This window comes from Salvelinus alpinus, chromosome 6, assembly GCF_045679555.1.
Source record: "Salvelinus alpinus chromosome 6, SLU_Salpinus.1, whole genome shotgun sequence".
Lineage (NCBI taxonomy): Eukaryota > Metazoa > Chordata > Actinopteri > Salmoniformes > Salmonidae > Salvelinus > Salvelinus alpinus.
The window spans coordinates 32,062,610-32,078,073 of record NC_092091.1 but is presented as its reverse complement, the minus strand read 5'-3'; the positions used below and the strand labels follow the sequence as shown (position 1 = coordinate 32,078,073).

The following is a 15,464-nucleotide window of genomic DNA, read 5'->3' as shown; positions in this document are numbered from 1 at the left end:
CCCCAAATCCAGATGTGTAAAGTTGATACAGGCATACCCAAGACGACTCAAAGCTGTAATCACTGCCAGTGGTGCTTCTACAATGTATTAACCCAGGGGTGTGAATACTTAAGTAAATTATATATTTATGTATTCAATTTGCACAAATATCTAAAAACATGTTTTCACTTGTGGTCCCGTGTGGCTCAGTTGGTAGAGCATGGCGCTTGCAACGCCAGGGTTGTGGGTTCATTCCCCACGGGGGGACCAGGATGAATATGTATGAACTTTCCAATTTGTAAGTCGCTCTGGATAAGAGCGTCTGCTAAATGACTTAAAATGTAAAAAATGTAAAATGAGTATGGGGTATTATGTGTAGCTGGGTGTGAAAAAAATATTTGACTCATTTTGAATTCAGGCTGTAACAACAAAAGGTGGATTAAGTCAAAGGGTATGAATACTTTCGGAAGGCACTGTACTTGAGCTGATCAACATGGCTTGTTATTTGAGTGAGGGCCTCAATGAAAAGCTCAGGCCAACAACTAAGAGAGGATATAGAGATCTCAGGATGTACAGGCTACATTACAAGGCCGATATGGGAGATGGAGGTTGATGACAGAATGATGAATAGACACTACTGTGTACATCGTCAGGCCTTATCTCCATGGCCTTCACTGTCTCTTGCTCATCCTCACATCCCAGTCTCAGACATTGGTCACTGACACTCTCATCCCCTGTCCCCCCCTCCCTCCCTTTTTTTCTCCTCATGCTCTTTTAAGCAGCTTAGGGTATTAATAAACCCCTTCAATCACTCTCTTTTGGACAGAGGTCAGACTGGCAGAGTGAGGGGTATTCCCGTTTCTCATCAGATCTGCCACTACTGGTATAAAAGTGCTCTTACTGTAAAAAATGTATAAAATACAGGAGTAGCTAAAACTCAATTTCTCCACAACCAGCAAAATGTATAAGAAAAGGGAAAACCAACTAGTGAATCACCATGGGAATTCAGTCCAGAAGGGCAACGGTTCTAACAGGATTTAAATGCAATTTTCACTCACCCCTGGGCAGTGTGAGAGACTGATACTAAAATCGCTCCCTTCTCAGCGCTGTATTTTCACAGCTTTGCCTTACCTGTGGGGAAAAGTAATTTCCCCATTCTCATTGGACGACGGCCAAGCAGTTGTTTTTTCTGACAGACTTCCACTGGACTCTGCAATCTCACTGCTGCATACAGTATGTGCACATAGTAATGGCTGAGCACACATTTGGATGCTGGCGGCAGTCTAGAGATTTCCTAAGCTCCGTTTTTGTCCTTTGCAGGCACCTGTACTGCTGCAAAGATATTGTGCTGCGCCGGAGCGCCTCTGGCAGCCTAGGCTTCAGCATCGTGGGGGGGCAGGAGGAGGTCAACTGCAATCAGTCCTTCTTCATCCGCTCCATCGTGGAGGGCACGCCAGCCTACAACGATGGCAGGATACGGTACGGACTACTAAGCCTAGGACACACACTGGCCAAAGAACCTATATAACTGGCTAATGCATGTCTGCTGAATCTTCTATTTTTCTGTGACAAATGATATGCAGTATTGGCCTAATCATTACAGTAGTCTTGTATTTACACATTGCAAGTGTTGCTCTATGGGTCTGCTGTACTAGACTGAGTCCATCTCTGCATTAACCCCTCCTCTCTCTCGCTCGCTCACTCTGTTTGTGTAGGTGTGGGGACATTCTGCTGGAGGTGAATGGAAAGACTACGTGGGGGATGACCCACACAGCCCTGGTGCGTCTACTGAAGGAGCTGCGAGGCAGAATCACCCTGACCATCGTGTCCTGGCCAGGCAGCTTGCTGTAGCCCTGCTGCAGTCGCAGGGCCATGGGGAGGGGCCAACACTGACCAAGGAATGTGGGTGGAGCTTTAGACTGGCTTACAACGCTGAGCCCTACCTTATGGGATGGGCTTACACTAGTGATGTAGCTATGGAAGGCAGACCTTAGAACCCTGACTCCCGATGGACAGCTGAGACTTTGGGGAGTTCAGAGGGGGCCAATCAACCATGTGACAGGAGTTTGCCCAAACCACCCGAGACACTGAGCTGCGAGGATGTGGATCTACCCCTGGTGGCCCTACCCCTGGTGGGTGGTTGGATGGGGAAACAAGTTGCCAATTCCATTAGTTCTATGTTAGAGTATGCATTTAATTGGACTCGCATTTCTTTACTGTAACTGTTGGATGTCAAAAAATATATATACTGATTCAAGTACTGATTCTCTTTCTTTTCACGTTTGTTTGATGGCCTTTGAATATATTCTTCGTTATGTTTGTACTGACAGTGGCTTTAATCTTCATCTGTTGAGACTGAGGACACATTGCCAAGTAGTCGTCTGTGTTGAGATGTTTTCAGAAGCTGTTGCTAAATTATCAAACCACTGGCAAAAAAAGTATAGTAAAAAATAAAGTAAAAATGTGTTCATAATCTGTTAAAAGTAATATTAAGGTAAAATTGTGGAGGCCTTACTGATTTTCCTACTTTTGAGAAGAAAAAAAACAAACTGACTTGGTTTCTGTGTGTGTTTCCGTGGATGAGTCTGGTCTAGGACCATCGAACACAGTTGTCTCACGCTTCGGCCTACGTAGTATATCTGATGGTACCTTTGGTAAAATAATCAATAAAGTCATTTGAAAAGGACACTTGTCAGAGCTTTGGCAAGGGTTGGGGTTCACGTGAAATGACCTGGGATAAGATATTTAACACAGCGCACTCAAATTTGAACAATCAACTGAGGTCCAGTCAGCTCCTTTATCCAAACATATCTCTTAAATTCAATAAAACAAAACACGTATCTCAGATGAGTCAAAATATACAAGTTGTATACAACGTATACATAAAACAATGCTTTGGGTTTTTCACCTTCAAAGTGAACTGAAATATATTAGAGGAGCAGTCCAGTGTCTGATATGTTAAACAGAATGCCTGAGGGTCACAGCGGGTCCCCCTATTGGCTGGTGAGAGGGACAGAGAATCACTCTGTGGGCTCTAATTGGTTCTCCTGGTCAGCAGAGAGTTCCTGGCTGGGCTCCTTGTCCTCTCTGCTCCTCTTGACCTTCTTGTGTTTGTGTCTTCGATGACTGTCCCCCTCCTCACTCTCATGTCTCCTCCTGCTGCTACTGTTAACACACAGACAGACAATCACTGGTTACTTATACTGTCTACCTAAACATTCCGGTGTCTACTGTGTGTTAAGAGTGTGGATGTGTGTTGTACCTGCTTGAGGACTTGTGTCTCCCCTCCTCTTTGTCTCTGTGTCTCTTCTCTCGGTGTCTCTCTTCTTTCTCTCTGCTGGATCTCTCGTGGTGGTGGCGGTCATATCCTCTCTCCCCATAGTCCCTGTGCCGGTGCCGATCCTCCTCACTGCAATAACAACTCACTGGTCAATAACCCCAAACACTGCTTCCTCGCTGAAACATTGAGCCTTCTTATTGGACAATGGACACCACAGTGGCAAAAAAATTGTGATAAGCCAGGTAACATGATTCTATTGGCCCATTTTCTCTGCTCTCTGCCCAGGCGATACCAGCACCTTTAACCAAATCTCTGTTTGGCTTTAGTTTAATAGCATGGTGTGGTACAGCCTTTGAGGAACAAAGCCCACCCCTGTCCTCCTGTGACCTTTAGATGAAAGCAACAGCAGCATCCCCCTATCCTCTGGACTCAAATACAGCTCCATTATTTACTGGAGGACTCCTGGTCCCACAGGGCCATGCTCTTTCACACCATCATTCACTAACTCACACCTTCCCTCCCCTCTCACGACCTCAGCAGTGTCTTTGTCACACACACACACACACACACACACAGTGGCGGGGTGTTTTTTATGCTGCAGAGCTGCAGGTACGACACAGTGACAGCAGCTGAAACAGGCATTCACCTCCAGTCTTCTAAAGCAGGGGTTAAAAACAACAACATCTATGTCAAGGACTAGGGCTGGGTGATATACCGTATTTTATTATACAGTACCAGTTAAAAGTTAGGACACCTGCTCATTCCAGGATTTTTCTTTATTTTTATACGTTCTACATTGTAGAATAATAGTGAAAACATCTAAACTATGAAACACATATGGAATCATGTAGTAACCAAAAAAGGTGTTAAACAAATCAAAATGTTATATGAGATTCTTCAAAGTAGCCACTCTTTGCCTTGACAGCTTTGCACACGTTTAGCATTCTCTCAACCAGCTTCATGAGGTAGTCACCTGGAATGCATTTCAATTAACAGGTGTGCCTTGCTAAAAGTTGTGGAATTTCTTTCCTTCTTATTGCGTTTCAAATCAAACTTTGTCACAGGCGCCAAATACAACAAGTGTAGACCTTACCGTGAAATGCTTACTTTCAAGCCCTTAACCAACTGTGCAGTTCAAGAAGAGTTAAGAAAATATTTACCAAATAAACTAAAGTATAAAAATTATGAAAACACAATAACATAACAGTAACGAGGCTATATACAGGGGGTACCGGTACCAAGTCAGAGTGCGGGGGGACAGGTTACTTGAGGTAATATGTGCATGTAGGTAGGGGTGAAGTGACTATGCATAGATAATAAAACAGTGAGTAGCAGCAGTGTACAAAACAAATGGGGGGCGTGTCAATGTAAATAGTTCGGTGGCCATTTGAATAATTGTTCAGCAGTCTTATGGCTTGGGGGTAGAAGTTAAGGAGCCTTTTGGTCCTAGACTTGGAGCTCCGGTACCGCTTGCCGTGCGGTAGCAGAGGAAAACATTCTGACTTGGGTGCCTGGAGTCTCTGACAACTCTATGGGCTTTCCTCTGACACCGCCTATTATATTAGGTCTTGGATGGCAGGAAGCTTGACCCCAGTGATGTACTGGACAGTACGCACTACCCTCTGTAGTGCCTTAAGGTCAGATGCCGAGCAGTTGCCATACCAGGCGGTGATGCAACCGGTCAGGATGGTCTCGAATGTGCAGCTGTCTCCTGAGGAGGAAAAGGTTTTGTCATGACCTCTTCACGACGGTCTTGGTGTGTTTGGACCATGATAGTTTGTTGGTGATGTGGACACTAAGGAACTTGAAACTCTCGACCCGCTCCACTACAGCCCCGTCGATGTTAAATGGGGGCCTGTTCGGCCCGCCTTTTCCTGTAGTCCACGATCAGCTCCTTTGTCTTGCTCATGTTGAGGTAGAGGTTGTTGTCCTGGCACCACACTGCCAGCTCCTCCCTATAGGCCGTCTCATCGTTGCCGGTGATCAGGCCTACCACTGTTGTGTCGTCAGCAAACTTAACAATGGTGTTGGAGTCGTGTTGGGCCACACAGTCGTGAGTGAACAGTGAGTACAGGAGGGGACTAAGTACACACCCCTGAGCCAATCAGCTGTGTTGTGACAAGGTAGGGGTGGTATACAGAAGATAGCCCTATTTGGTAACAGACAAAGTCCATATTAATGGCAAGAACAGCTCAAATAAGCAAAGATAAACGATAGCCATTACTTTAAGACAAAGGTCAGTCAATCCGGAAAATTAAGAACTTTCAAAGTTTCTTTAAGTGCAGTCGCAAAAACCATCAAGCGCTATGATGAAACTGGCTCTCATGAAGACCGCAACAGGAAAGAATAACCCACAGTTACCTATGCTGCAGAGGATACATTGATTAGAGTTACCAGCCTCAGAAATTGCAGCCCAAATAAATGTTTCATCGAGTTCAAGTAACAGACACATCAACTGTTCAGATGAGACTGTGTGAATCAGGCCTTCATGGTTGAATTGCTGCAAAGAAACCACTACTAAAGGACACCAATAAGAATAAGAAACTTGCCTGGGCCAAGAAACACAAGCAATGTGCATTAGACTGGTGGAAATCTGTCCTTTGATCTGATGAGTCCAAATTTGAGATTTTTGGTTCCAACCGCCGTGTCTAAGTGAGACACAGAGTAGGTGAACGGATGATCTCCATCATGTGTGGTTCCCACCGTGAAGCATGGAGGAGGAAGTGTGATGGTGCCACTGTCAGAGATTTATTTAGAATTCAAGGCACACTTAACCAGCATGGCTACCACAGCATTCTGCAGCAATACACCATCCTATCTGGTTTGCGCTGGTGGGACATCATTTGTTTTTCAACAGGACAATGACCCAACCCACCTCCAGACTGTGTAAGGGCTATTTGACCAAGAAGGAGAGTGATGGAGTGCTGCATCAGATGACCTGGCCTCCACAATCACCCGATCTCAACCCATTTGAGAAGGTTTGGGATGAGTTGCGCAGAGTGAAGAAACAGCAGCCAACAAGTGCTCAGCATGGGAACTCCTTAAAGACTGTTGGAAAAGCATTCCAGGTGAAGCTGGTTGAGAGAATGCCAAGAGTGTGCAAAGCTGTCATCAAGGCAAATGGTGGCTACTTTGTTTAACACTTTTTTGGTTACTAAATGATTCCATATCCGTTATTTCATAGTTTTGATGTCTTCACTATTGTTCTACAATGTAGAAAATAGTAAAAATAAAGAAAAACCTTTGAATGAGAAGGTGTGTCCAAACTTTTGACTGGTACTGTAAATCAATATTGACGCACAGACCGGTTTGAGTCTTTACTTTACCTTCTATAATGGTATATCCATGTTTGTTAAATGTGATATGAACTCCGGTGCGTATAATGTCTGTATCTTCTATTTTGTCTTTCTTAGAAAGGTGTTGCTACAATAATTTGTGTTAGCTGCTAATGCTAATCGCTAGTTAGCTGGCTAGCTAGATTGGTACATGTACTAAGAGTGGAGAGCAAACATAGCTAACTAATACTGCCTGGTACCAGTGTTGGTATTTGTATTTATTATGGATCCCCATTAGCTGCTGCCTTGCTTTTCCTGGGGTCCAGCAAAATTAAGGTAGTTTATACAATTTTAAAAACATTACAATACATTCCCTCAGGCCCATACTCCACCACATTTCTACAGTACAAAACCCATGTGTATGTATGCATGTGTCTGTGCCTATCTTTGTTGCTTCACAGTCCCAGCTGTTCCATAAGGTGTATTTTAAACGTATTTGTTATTTTTCTAAATCTAATTTTACTGCTTGCATCAGTTACTTGATGTGGAATAGAGTTCCATGTAGTCATGGCTCTATGTAGTACTGTGCGCGTCCCATAGTCTGTTCTGGACTGTGGCATGTATTGTGGGGTATGCATGGGTGTCCGAGCTGTGTGCAGGTAGTTCAAACAGACAGCTCGGTGCATTCAACATGTCAATACCTCTCATAAATAAAAGTAGTGATGAAGTCAATCTCTCCTCCACTTTGAGCCAGGAGAGATTGACATGCATATTATTAATATTAGCTCTCCGTGTACATCCAAGGGCCAGCCGTACTGCCCTGTTCTGAGACAATTGCAATTTTCCTAAGTCCATTTTTGTGGCACCTGACCACACGACTGAACAGCAGTCCAGGTGCAACAAAACTAGGGCCTGTAGGACCTGCCTTGTTGATAGTGCTGTTAAGAAGGTAGAGCATTGCTTTATTATGGACAGACTTCTCCCAATCTTAGCCACTGTTGTATCAATATGTTTTGACCATGACAGTTTACAATCCAGGGTTACTCCAAGCGGTTTAGTCACCTCAACGTGCTAAATTTCCACATTTCTTATTACAAGATTTAGTTCAAGATTAGGGTTTAGTGAATGATTTGTCCCAAATACAATGCTTTAAGTTTTAGAAATATTTAGGACTAACTTATTCCTTGTCACCCACTCTGAAACTAGGCCTAGATAAGATACAGTTGCACAAACATGCTTATCAGAGAGGAATAGGCAAAGGATGAATATGTTAGCTAGCTAGCTACATGTAGTAAGAAAACATGTAATGTAACATTAATTAAGGGTCACCTGGAAACACTGACCAACACTACCCTGTCAATAATTCCTCCCTGGTTTATTTATTCATTGTCATGTCAAATAACAATTTATTCAAGGTGTTGCCCACTATAGAATTACAATAATCATTATATTACCAAGATTCCAACAGTTCACCAATTAACTAGGCCTATATTTTTTGCCCATATCATGCTGCCTGGCACAGTGTGGAAATTATAATAAAAGTGCAAGAAATGCATAAATTGATGAAAATGCTGAAAATGTGTTTTGTTTGGAGTTGAATAGAACAGTATAAATTGAGAAAGCCTCCTTGAAATCACTTAGAAATTTGTGTTGCCACCCTAGGGTCATGAACTACTCAAACATATTTAGAACGTATATTATTCAAAAACATAAAATACCGTCAAAAATATTGTGATATGATATTTTGTCCATATCGCCCAGCCCTATCAAGGACCCCAAAATATGATTTAGCCCCTGGCCGAGGAACCCCTTAAAATAAAAACCGAAACAGCAATTAAGTTCCTGAAAGCTACATGAGACTCGTGAGCCGCGCAATGTCTACCACTGGTTTACAGAGTGGAAGAGGCAAGTGCAACGGCTATTTGCATATTGGTGAAAAGTAGGGGTGGATAGGAAAGACAGTAAGACTGATCATTATTTTACCCAAAACATGTTTTGTAGGAATAATAAAACCAATATTTAAATTAGTGTAGATTTTTTGGGGTGCAAAAACCAACAAAATCTCACAATTTCTGCTGATCCCCTTACATGCAGACCAGACTGCTCGAGCGCGTGCGTCCTCGTGTGCATGTTGATCAAAACAAATTCTGAAACTATCTTAATTTTGGGACAGGTTGAAAAGCATTAAACATTTAAGGCAATTTAGCTAGCTAGCTTGCTGTTGCTAGCTAATTTGTCCTGGGATATAAACATTGGGTTGTTATTTTACCTGAAATGCACAAGGTCCTCTACTCCGACAATTAATCCACAGATAAAAGGGAAAACCATTTGTTTCTAGTAATCTCTCCTCCTTCAGGCTTCTTCTTTGGACTTTATAGGGCGGTTGGCAACCAACTTTAAGGAGCATTACACCACCAACTGGACTGGAGTGTGGACCTCAGTTCATCTTTCAATCACCCACGTGGGTCTATGCTCCTAAAAACCAATGAGGAGATGGGAGAGACGGGACTTGCAGCGCATTAAGCGCCACAAATAGAACCAAGCTCTATTTTAGCGCCTGACTCACGCACGCGGTTTGGTCAGCATGTTACATGCTTCAGAACCCAGAAAATCCCTGTCCTAAAGGGCTGAAATCTCACAGAGCACAAGTGGTTGTTTCTATAATAATGACTACAGAGAAGAGAATACACATGTGTATTGGATTTCAAAATAGATTAGAGCAAGGATCTTTCAGTCCATAGGACTACGTAGTAGGAACGTGTGAAGACGGGGTTGCAGTGGATAGCTGCCGTTTTACGGGCTCCTGACAAATTCTACTATTTTGTGTGTCCCCCCCCCCCCCCGCTGGTCTTAACTATTTTAGTACATAATATTCCCGCCATCATTTCCTATGACCAAAAACAGCTTCTGGACATCAGAACAGATATCTACTTCAATGAGTCGGCAGCTGTGGATGTAATGCTCATTCCGGCCCTAACCCCCGGGACTCGAAAGAGGAAGAGTATAAACCCCCTCTATCCTCAGTTCAACTGGCGAACGTACAATCACTAGATAACAAAATGGACGATATCCGTTTGAGATGATCCTATCAATGGGACCTGAAGAACTGTAATATCCTGTGTTTCTCAGCGTAATGGCTGAACAAGGACAATATGCGTCTAGCTGGGTTTTCTAATCACTAAGACTGCACTAAACGAGCTGTATAGGGCCATAAGCAAACAAGAAAATACACATCCAGAGGCAGCGCTGCTAGTGGCCAGGGATTTTAATGCAGGGTTTCTGAAATTCATCTTACCTAAGTTTTACTAGCACGTCACCTGTGCAACCAGAGTAAAAAAAAAAAACTCTAAAATCGCCATTACTCCACACAAAGAAACACATTTACAAAGCGCTCCCTCACCCTCACTAGTGGTTAGAGCGTTGAACTAGTAACCGAAAGGTTGCAAGATCAAATCCCTGAGCTTACAAGGTAAAAATCTGTCATTCTGCCCCTGAACAACCCACTCTTCCTAGGCAGTCATTGAAAATAAGAATTTGTTCTTAACTGACTTGCCTAGTTAAATAAAGGTAAAATAGCCTTCCACAAGCTTCCCACAAAAAGTTGGGAGAATTTTGGCCCATTCCTCCTGAGTCAGGTTCTCAGGCCTCCTAGCTCGCACATGCTTTTTCAGTTCTGCCCACAAATATTCTATAGGATTGAGGTCAGGGCTTTGTGATGGCCCTGAAGTTAATGTAAACTTCCGACTTCAACTGTATGTGGACACCTGCTCATCGAACATCTCATTCCAAAATCATGTGCATTAATATGGAGTTGGTCCCCCTTTGCTGCTATAACAGCATCCACTATTCTGGGAAGGCTTTCCACTAGATGTTGGAACATTGGTTCAGGGACTTGCTTCCATTAAGACACAAGAGCATTAGTGAGGTCGAGCACTGATGTTCGTAGTCAGCGTTCCAATTCATCCCAAAGGTGTTTGATGGGGTTGAGGTCAGGGCTCTGTGCAGGCCAGTCAAGTTCTTCCACACTGACCGACAAAACATTTCTGTGCGGACCTTGTTTTGTGCATGGGGCATTGTCCTGCTGAAACAAGTAAGGGCCTTCTCAAAACTGTTGCCACTAAGTTGGAAGCACAGAATCGTCTAGAATGTCATTGTATGCTGTAGCATTAAGATTTCCCTTCACTGGAACTAAGGGGCCTAGCACAAACCATGAAAAACAGCGCCAGACAATTAAATACTCCTCCACCGAACTTTACAGTTGGCACTATGCATTGGGGCAGGTAGTGTTCTCCTGGCATCTGCCAAACCCAGATTTGTCCGTCGGACTCACAGAGGGTGAAGAATGATTATTCACACCAGAGAATGCGTTTTCATTGCTCCAGAGTCCAATGGCGGCGAGCTTTACACCACTCCAGCCAACTCCTGGCAATGCGCACGGTGATCTTAAGCTTGCTGCTTGGCCATGGAAACCCATTTCATGAAGCTCCCGACGAACAGTTCTTGTGCTGACGTTGGTTCCAGAGGCAGTTTGGAATTCGGTAGTGAGTGTTGCAACCGAGGACAGATGATTTTTACACCCTCTACGCCCTTCACCACTTGGCGGCCCCGTTTTGTGAGCTTGTGTGGCCTACCACTTCTAGGCTGAGCCGTTGTTGATTCTAGATGTTCCACTTCACAAAATCAAACACAGTTGACCGGGGCAGCTCTAGCTGGGCAAATTGATGAACTGAGACTTGTTGGAGAGGTGGCATACTATGGAGATTGCATGCCTGTGTGCTCAATTTCTTTTACACCTGTCAGCAACGAGAGTGGCTTAAATAGCCGAATCTAGTAATTAGAAGGGGTGTCCACATACTTTTGTCCGCTTCATCGGACCACCTCCGTATTGAGCGTGTCACTGGTACTTCCTGTGTTTGGGTTTTTGCTTGTAATCAGGAATTAAGAGGATAGAGTAATGGTCTGATTTGCCAAAGGGAGGGAAACACCTTGTATGATTTTCTGTGTGTGGCGTAAAAGTGATCAAGAATTTTGTGGCCTCTAGTTGCAGAGGTGACATGCTGGTAAAAATGTTCAAACATATTTCAGTTTCCCTGCATTAAAATCACCGGCCACAAGAAATGCTGCCTCTGGATGTGCATTTTCTTGTTTGCTTATGGACCTATACAGCTCTTTGAGTGTGGTCTTAGTGCCAGCATCAATTTGTGGTGGCAAATAGACTGCTACAGAAAATATAGATGAAATCTCTTGATAAATACACTGAACAAAAATAAACGCAACATGCAACAATTTCCAAGATTGTACAGTTCATATAAGGAAATCAGTCAATTCAAATGAATTCATTAGGCCCTAATCTATGGATTTCACATGACTGGGAATACAGACACGCATCTGTTGGTCACAATCAGCTTTTTTTTTTTTTTTTAAGGTAGGGGTGTGGATCAGAAAATCCTTCAGTATCTGGTGAGACCAGCATTTGTCTCATGCAGTGCGACATCTCCTTCGCATAGAGTTGATCAGGCTGTTGATTGTGGCCTGTGGAACGTTGTCCCACTTCTCTTCAATGGCTGTGCGAAGTTCCGTAATACTGGAACACACCGTTGATCCAGAGCATCCCAAACATGTAACGTGTATTTTGTTTAAAGCTCTGACGAAGGCAAAGAGAACAAGAAACACTTTTCAATGAGATACTGGCCGTGTCCGAATACCAATGTAAGACAGCACTGCAGTGGATAGTATCTATCTTACTAAAGTAGTAAGTATTGGGGATACCATCTTTGTCCTGGATTCATGGACAGGAGTCTCAAAATGTCCATGTCCATTTGCAGGAAGACCGATTGAATTTACAAAATGCTCCGTTATTAAAATAAATACATGTTTTGTTCCATGAAGTAATCCAACAATATGTACACCGCCATCTTTTTAATTTCAAGTCTTCTCTCATTGATCGAGACAGTCGTCTGTCATTATAACATGTGGCACTTTGGGGTGGACCACCTGTCTCAATCAATTTGAAAAGATTGCGGTGTACACAGTTGGATTACCTCATGGACCAAAATAGAGATTTATTTGAAATATTTTCTATATTGAAACGGACCCACTGCAACTGAATAGAGACATTTTACGAGAAGCGAGGACGAAGATAGTATCCCCAATACCAGGATAGTTGAAGCATTTCTATCAACGTTTTGTATAGCCACACCTGTAACTACCAGTATAATGGCCCAACATTTTTGGGTTAAATCACATTATCTTACGTTCCAATCTATAGCTAGTAGTGAGGGTGATTGAAGCCAAACCAGAGGTGCGTTGAACAAGGGAAAAAGTTTGCTAACTCTAGCTGACATATTAAAAAACAACTTGCCAGAGAGAGCGAGATAGAGAGCGAGAAAGAATTGGAGAGGGCACTAGAACAGTCTGTAGCACCCTGCATCACCCAACTAGAATCTGAAGTTAAATGTCTACTGTTTGCTGATGATCTGGTGCTTCTGTCCCCAACCCAGGGGGGCTGTGAACGATCTGAGAGGCAAGAAGGGCGTTCTACCAGAGAGAGAGTGAGCTAAGGTTAAAGGACTCATTAAATATTTGGGCACTGGCAGTTCTTCTATTACCAGTGGGAGGGCAGACCTGAAGGCCTGTTTACAGTCTTCCACAGTTGTTAGTGCTAACACACTTATACCCACTTCACACAGAGTCACTGTAACTGTGAATGAATAAGCGAGTGCTTCCTAGTGCAGGTTTAATACAGGAACAAATGCATGAGTGAGAATGAGCTGTGTCACTGTAAGCCTGGGGAACAAGAATGCATTTCCAAATTCAGTCTCCATTAACACTGAACAGATACAAGCCACCTGTGTAGATGTGTCAGAAAGAGAAAGTGTGTAACTTTTACATATGGATTACTATTATAAACACTCAGAACACTAATACAATCCCTGTGTGTGTGTGTGTGTGTGTGTGTGTGTGTGTGTGTGTGTGTGTGTGTGTTATCCTGCCAGCTGGAGAGAGGACAAACCCAGCCCCTCCATAATGAGCTACAGGGATGAGATCAGATTCAGAGGACAAGTGTTCACCAAATGGCCAACCAGCTGCCCAGGGTTGTCTGCACCGGGCAGAAGAGACAGAGAAAATGTGCTAGTGAGTGTAAAATGTGTGAGTGGTCGGTGTCTTTAGGAGGTGAGCCTGACCGTTCTGTGTTGCATTAGCTAGTGTTAACCTAGGTGCTAACTCCCAAACATGCCTGGCTGGTGGTCGTGCCAGAAGCTGGCGCCCAGAGGGCTCTGCCTCAGAGCCTATCAGTGGTGCTAAGTAGAGCCCTTAAAGAGCAGCCTGCACAGAACATAGACCACTGACACCACAATGCAACCAGGGTGGCCATAGGCCAGAAGGGATGAGCCTCTGCTGCCAACACAGACAGAATACATCCCTCACTACTCCAAATAGATACCTTCGGCACACCTCCATGTACCCAACATGCATCATGCCATGTGATCAGAATGTGGCGCGGGCACACACACACACACATTGGAGGCATGACCACCCTGGGAGACAGGGAAACAGGAGCTACCCATGGGGACCAGAACAGAACCACAGTGGCTTTAAGAGCAGTTCTGTCTGTTCCAGTGGGCCTGTCACACACATGGCTGGCCCTCCCTGACTTCCTCCTCTCCTCCTGCGGTTACGTTACAGCCTCACAGCCCCTCTTCCCTCATATGACACGAAACACAGCTCTCCTCCATATGATCCTCTACACGACCCACTGCAGCAGAGAGTTGCGACAGAAAGACACTAGATGAAGAACATCACTAGTCACAGTGTGTTTAGGAGGGAGACTGTGTGAATGTGTAGGGATTCTGTCAAGTAGGCACAGTGAAAGGGAGGGTTGGTAAGCTGCACGATATTGTGGGCATGAGAAGGAGTGAGTGAGCAAGAGGCAGGACGTGTGTATCATACTTGGCATTTGTCTGAGTTCATATAAATTAATGAGACATTTGGCTACTGGTCAACCCCACTGTGTGCTGTGGAAATGTAGGGCAGTAGAGTAGAGCACTGAAAATAGGCACTAGGTGAAAATAGGAACTAGGATCGCAGGGGAGCTCGTCATTCTGTATACTTCTGGCCCCTCTTTGGACACTGTGTTAACTAACCTCCAGACGAGCTTCAATGCCATACAACTCTCCTTCCGTGGCCTCCAACTGCTCTTAAACGCAAGTAAAACTAAATGCATGCTATTCAACCGATCACTGCCCGCACCTGCTCGCCTGTCCAGCATCACTACTCTGGACGGCTCTGACTTAGAATACGTGGACAACTACAAATACCTAGGTGTCTGGTTAGACTGTAAACTCTCCTTCCAGACTCACATTAAGCATCTCCAATCCAAAATGAAATCTAGAATCGCCTTCCTATATCGCAACAAAGCATCCTTCACTCATGCTGCCAAACATATCCTCGTAAAACTGACCATCCTACCGATCCTCGACTTCGGTGATGTCATCTATAAAATAGCCTCCAACACTCTACTCAACAAACTGGATGCAGTCTATCACAGTGCCATCCGTTTTGTCACCAAAGCCCCATACACTACCCACCACTGCAACCTGTACGCTCTCATTGGTTGGCCCTCGCTTCATACTCGTCGCCAAACCCACTGGCTACAGGTCTCTGCTAGGTAAAGCACCGCCTTATCTCAGCTCACTGGTCACCATAGCAGCACCCACTCATACCTGCTGGAGCGCATGCTACATCTCACTGGTCACCCCCAAAACCAATTCTTCCTTTGGCCGCATATCCTTCCAGTTCTCTGCTGCCAATGACTGGAACGAACTACAAAAATCTCTGAAGCTGGAAATACTTATCTTCCTCACTAGCTTTAAGCACCAGCTGTCAGAGCAGCTCACAGATTACTGCACCTGTACATAGCCTATCTATAA

General features: G+C 44.2%; 2 protein-coding genes across 7 annotated transcripts in view; one reads left to right on the top strand and one right to left on the bottom strand.

Annotated features, from left to right (window-relative positions):
- Positions 1-2,665, top strand: part of lnx1 (ligand of numb-protein X 1) — a 77,457-nt gene extending 74,792 nt beyond the window's left edge. For all 3 annotated transcript variants that reach the window (XM_071406359.1, XM_071406362.1, XM_071406363.1), the window contains 2 exons: positions 1,300-1,458; positions 1,695-2,665. In XM_071406359.1, the coding sequence (XP_071262460.1) occupies positions 1,300-1,458; positions 1,695-1,830 (295 nt within the window). In that variant the 3' untranslated portion in view covers positions 1,831-2,665. The remainder of the gene's footprint in view (positions 1-1,299; positions 1,459-1,694) is intronic.
- A 78-nt stretch (positions 2,666-2,743) lies between these two features.
- LOC139578572 (pre-mRNA 3'-end-processing factor FIP1-like) overlaps positions 2,744-15,464 on the bottom strand; it is a 50,364-nt gene continuing 37,643 nt past the window's right edge. For all 4 annotated transcript variants that reach the window (XM_071406365.1, XM_071406364.1, XM_071406366.1 and 1 more), the window contains 2 exons: positions 3,242-3,388; positions 2,744-3,144 (listed from right to left, as the gene is read on the bottom strand). In XM_071406365.1, the coding sequence (XP_071262466.1) occupies positions 3,000-3,144; positions 3,242-3,388 (292 nt within the window). In that variant the 3' untranslated portion in view covers positions 2,744-2,999. The remainder of the gene's footprint in view (positions 3,145-3,241; positions 3,389-15,464) is intronic.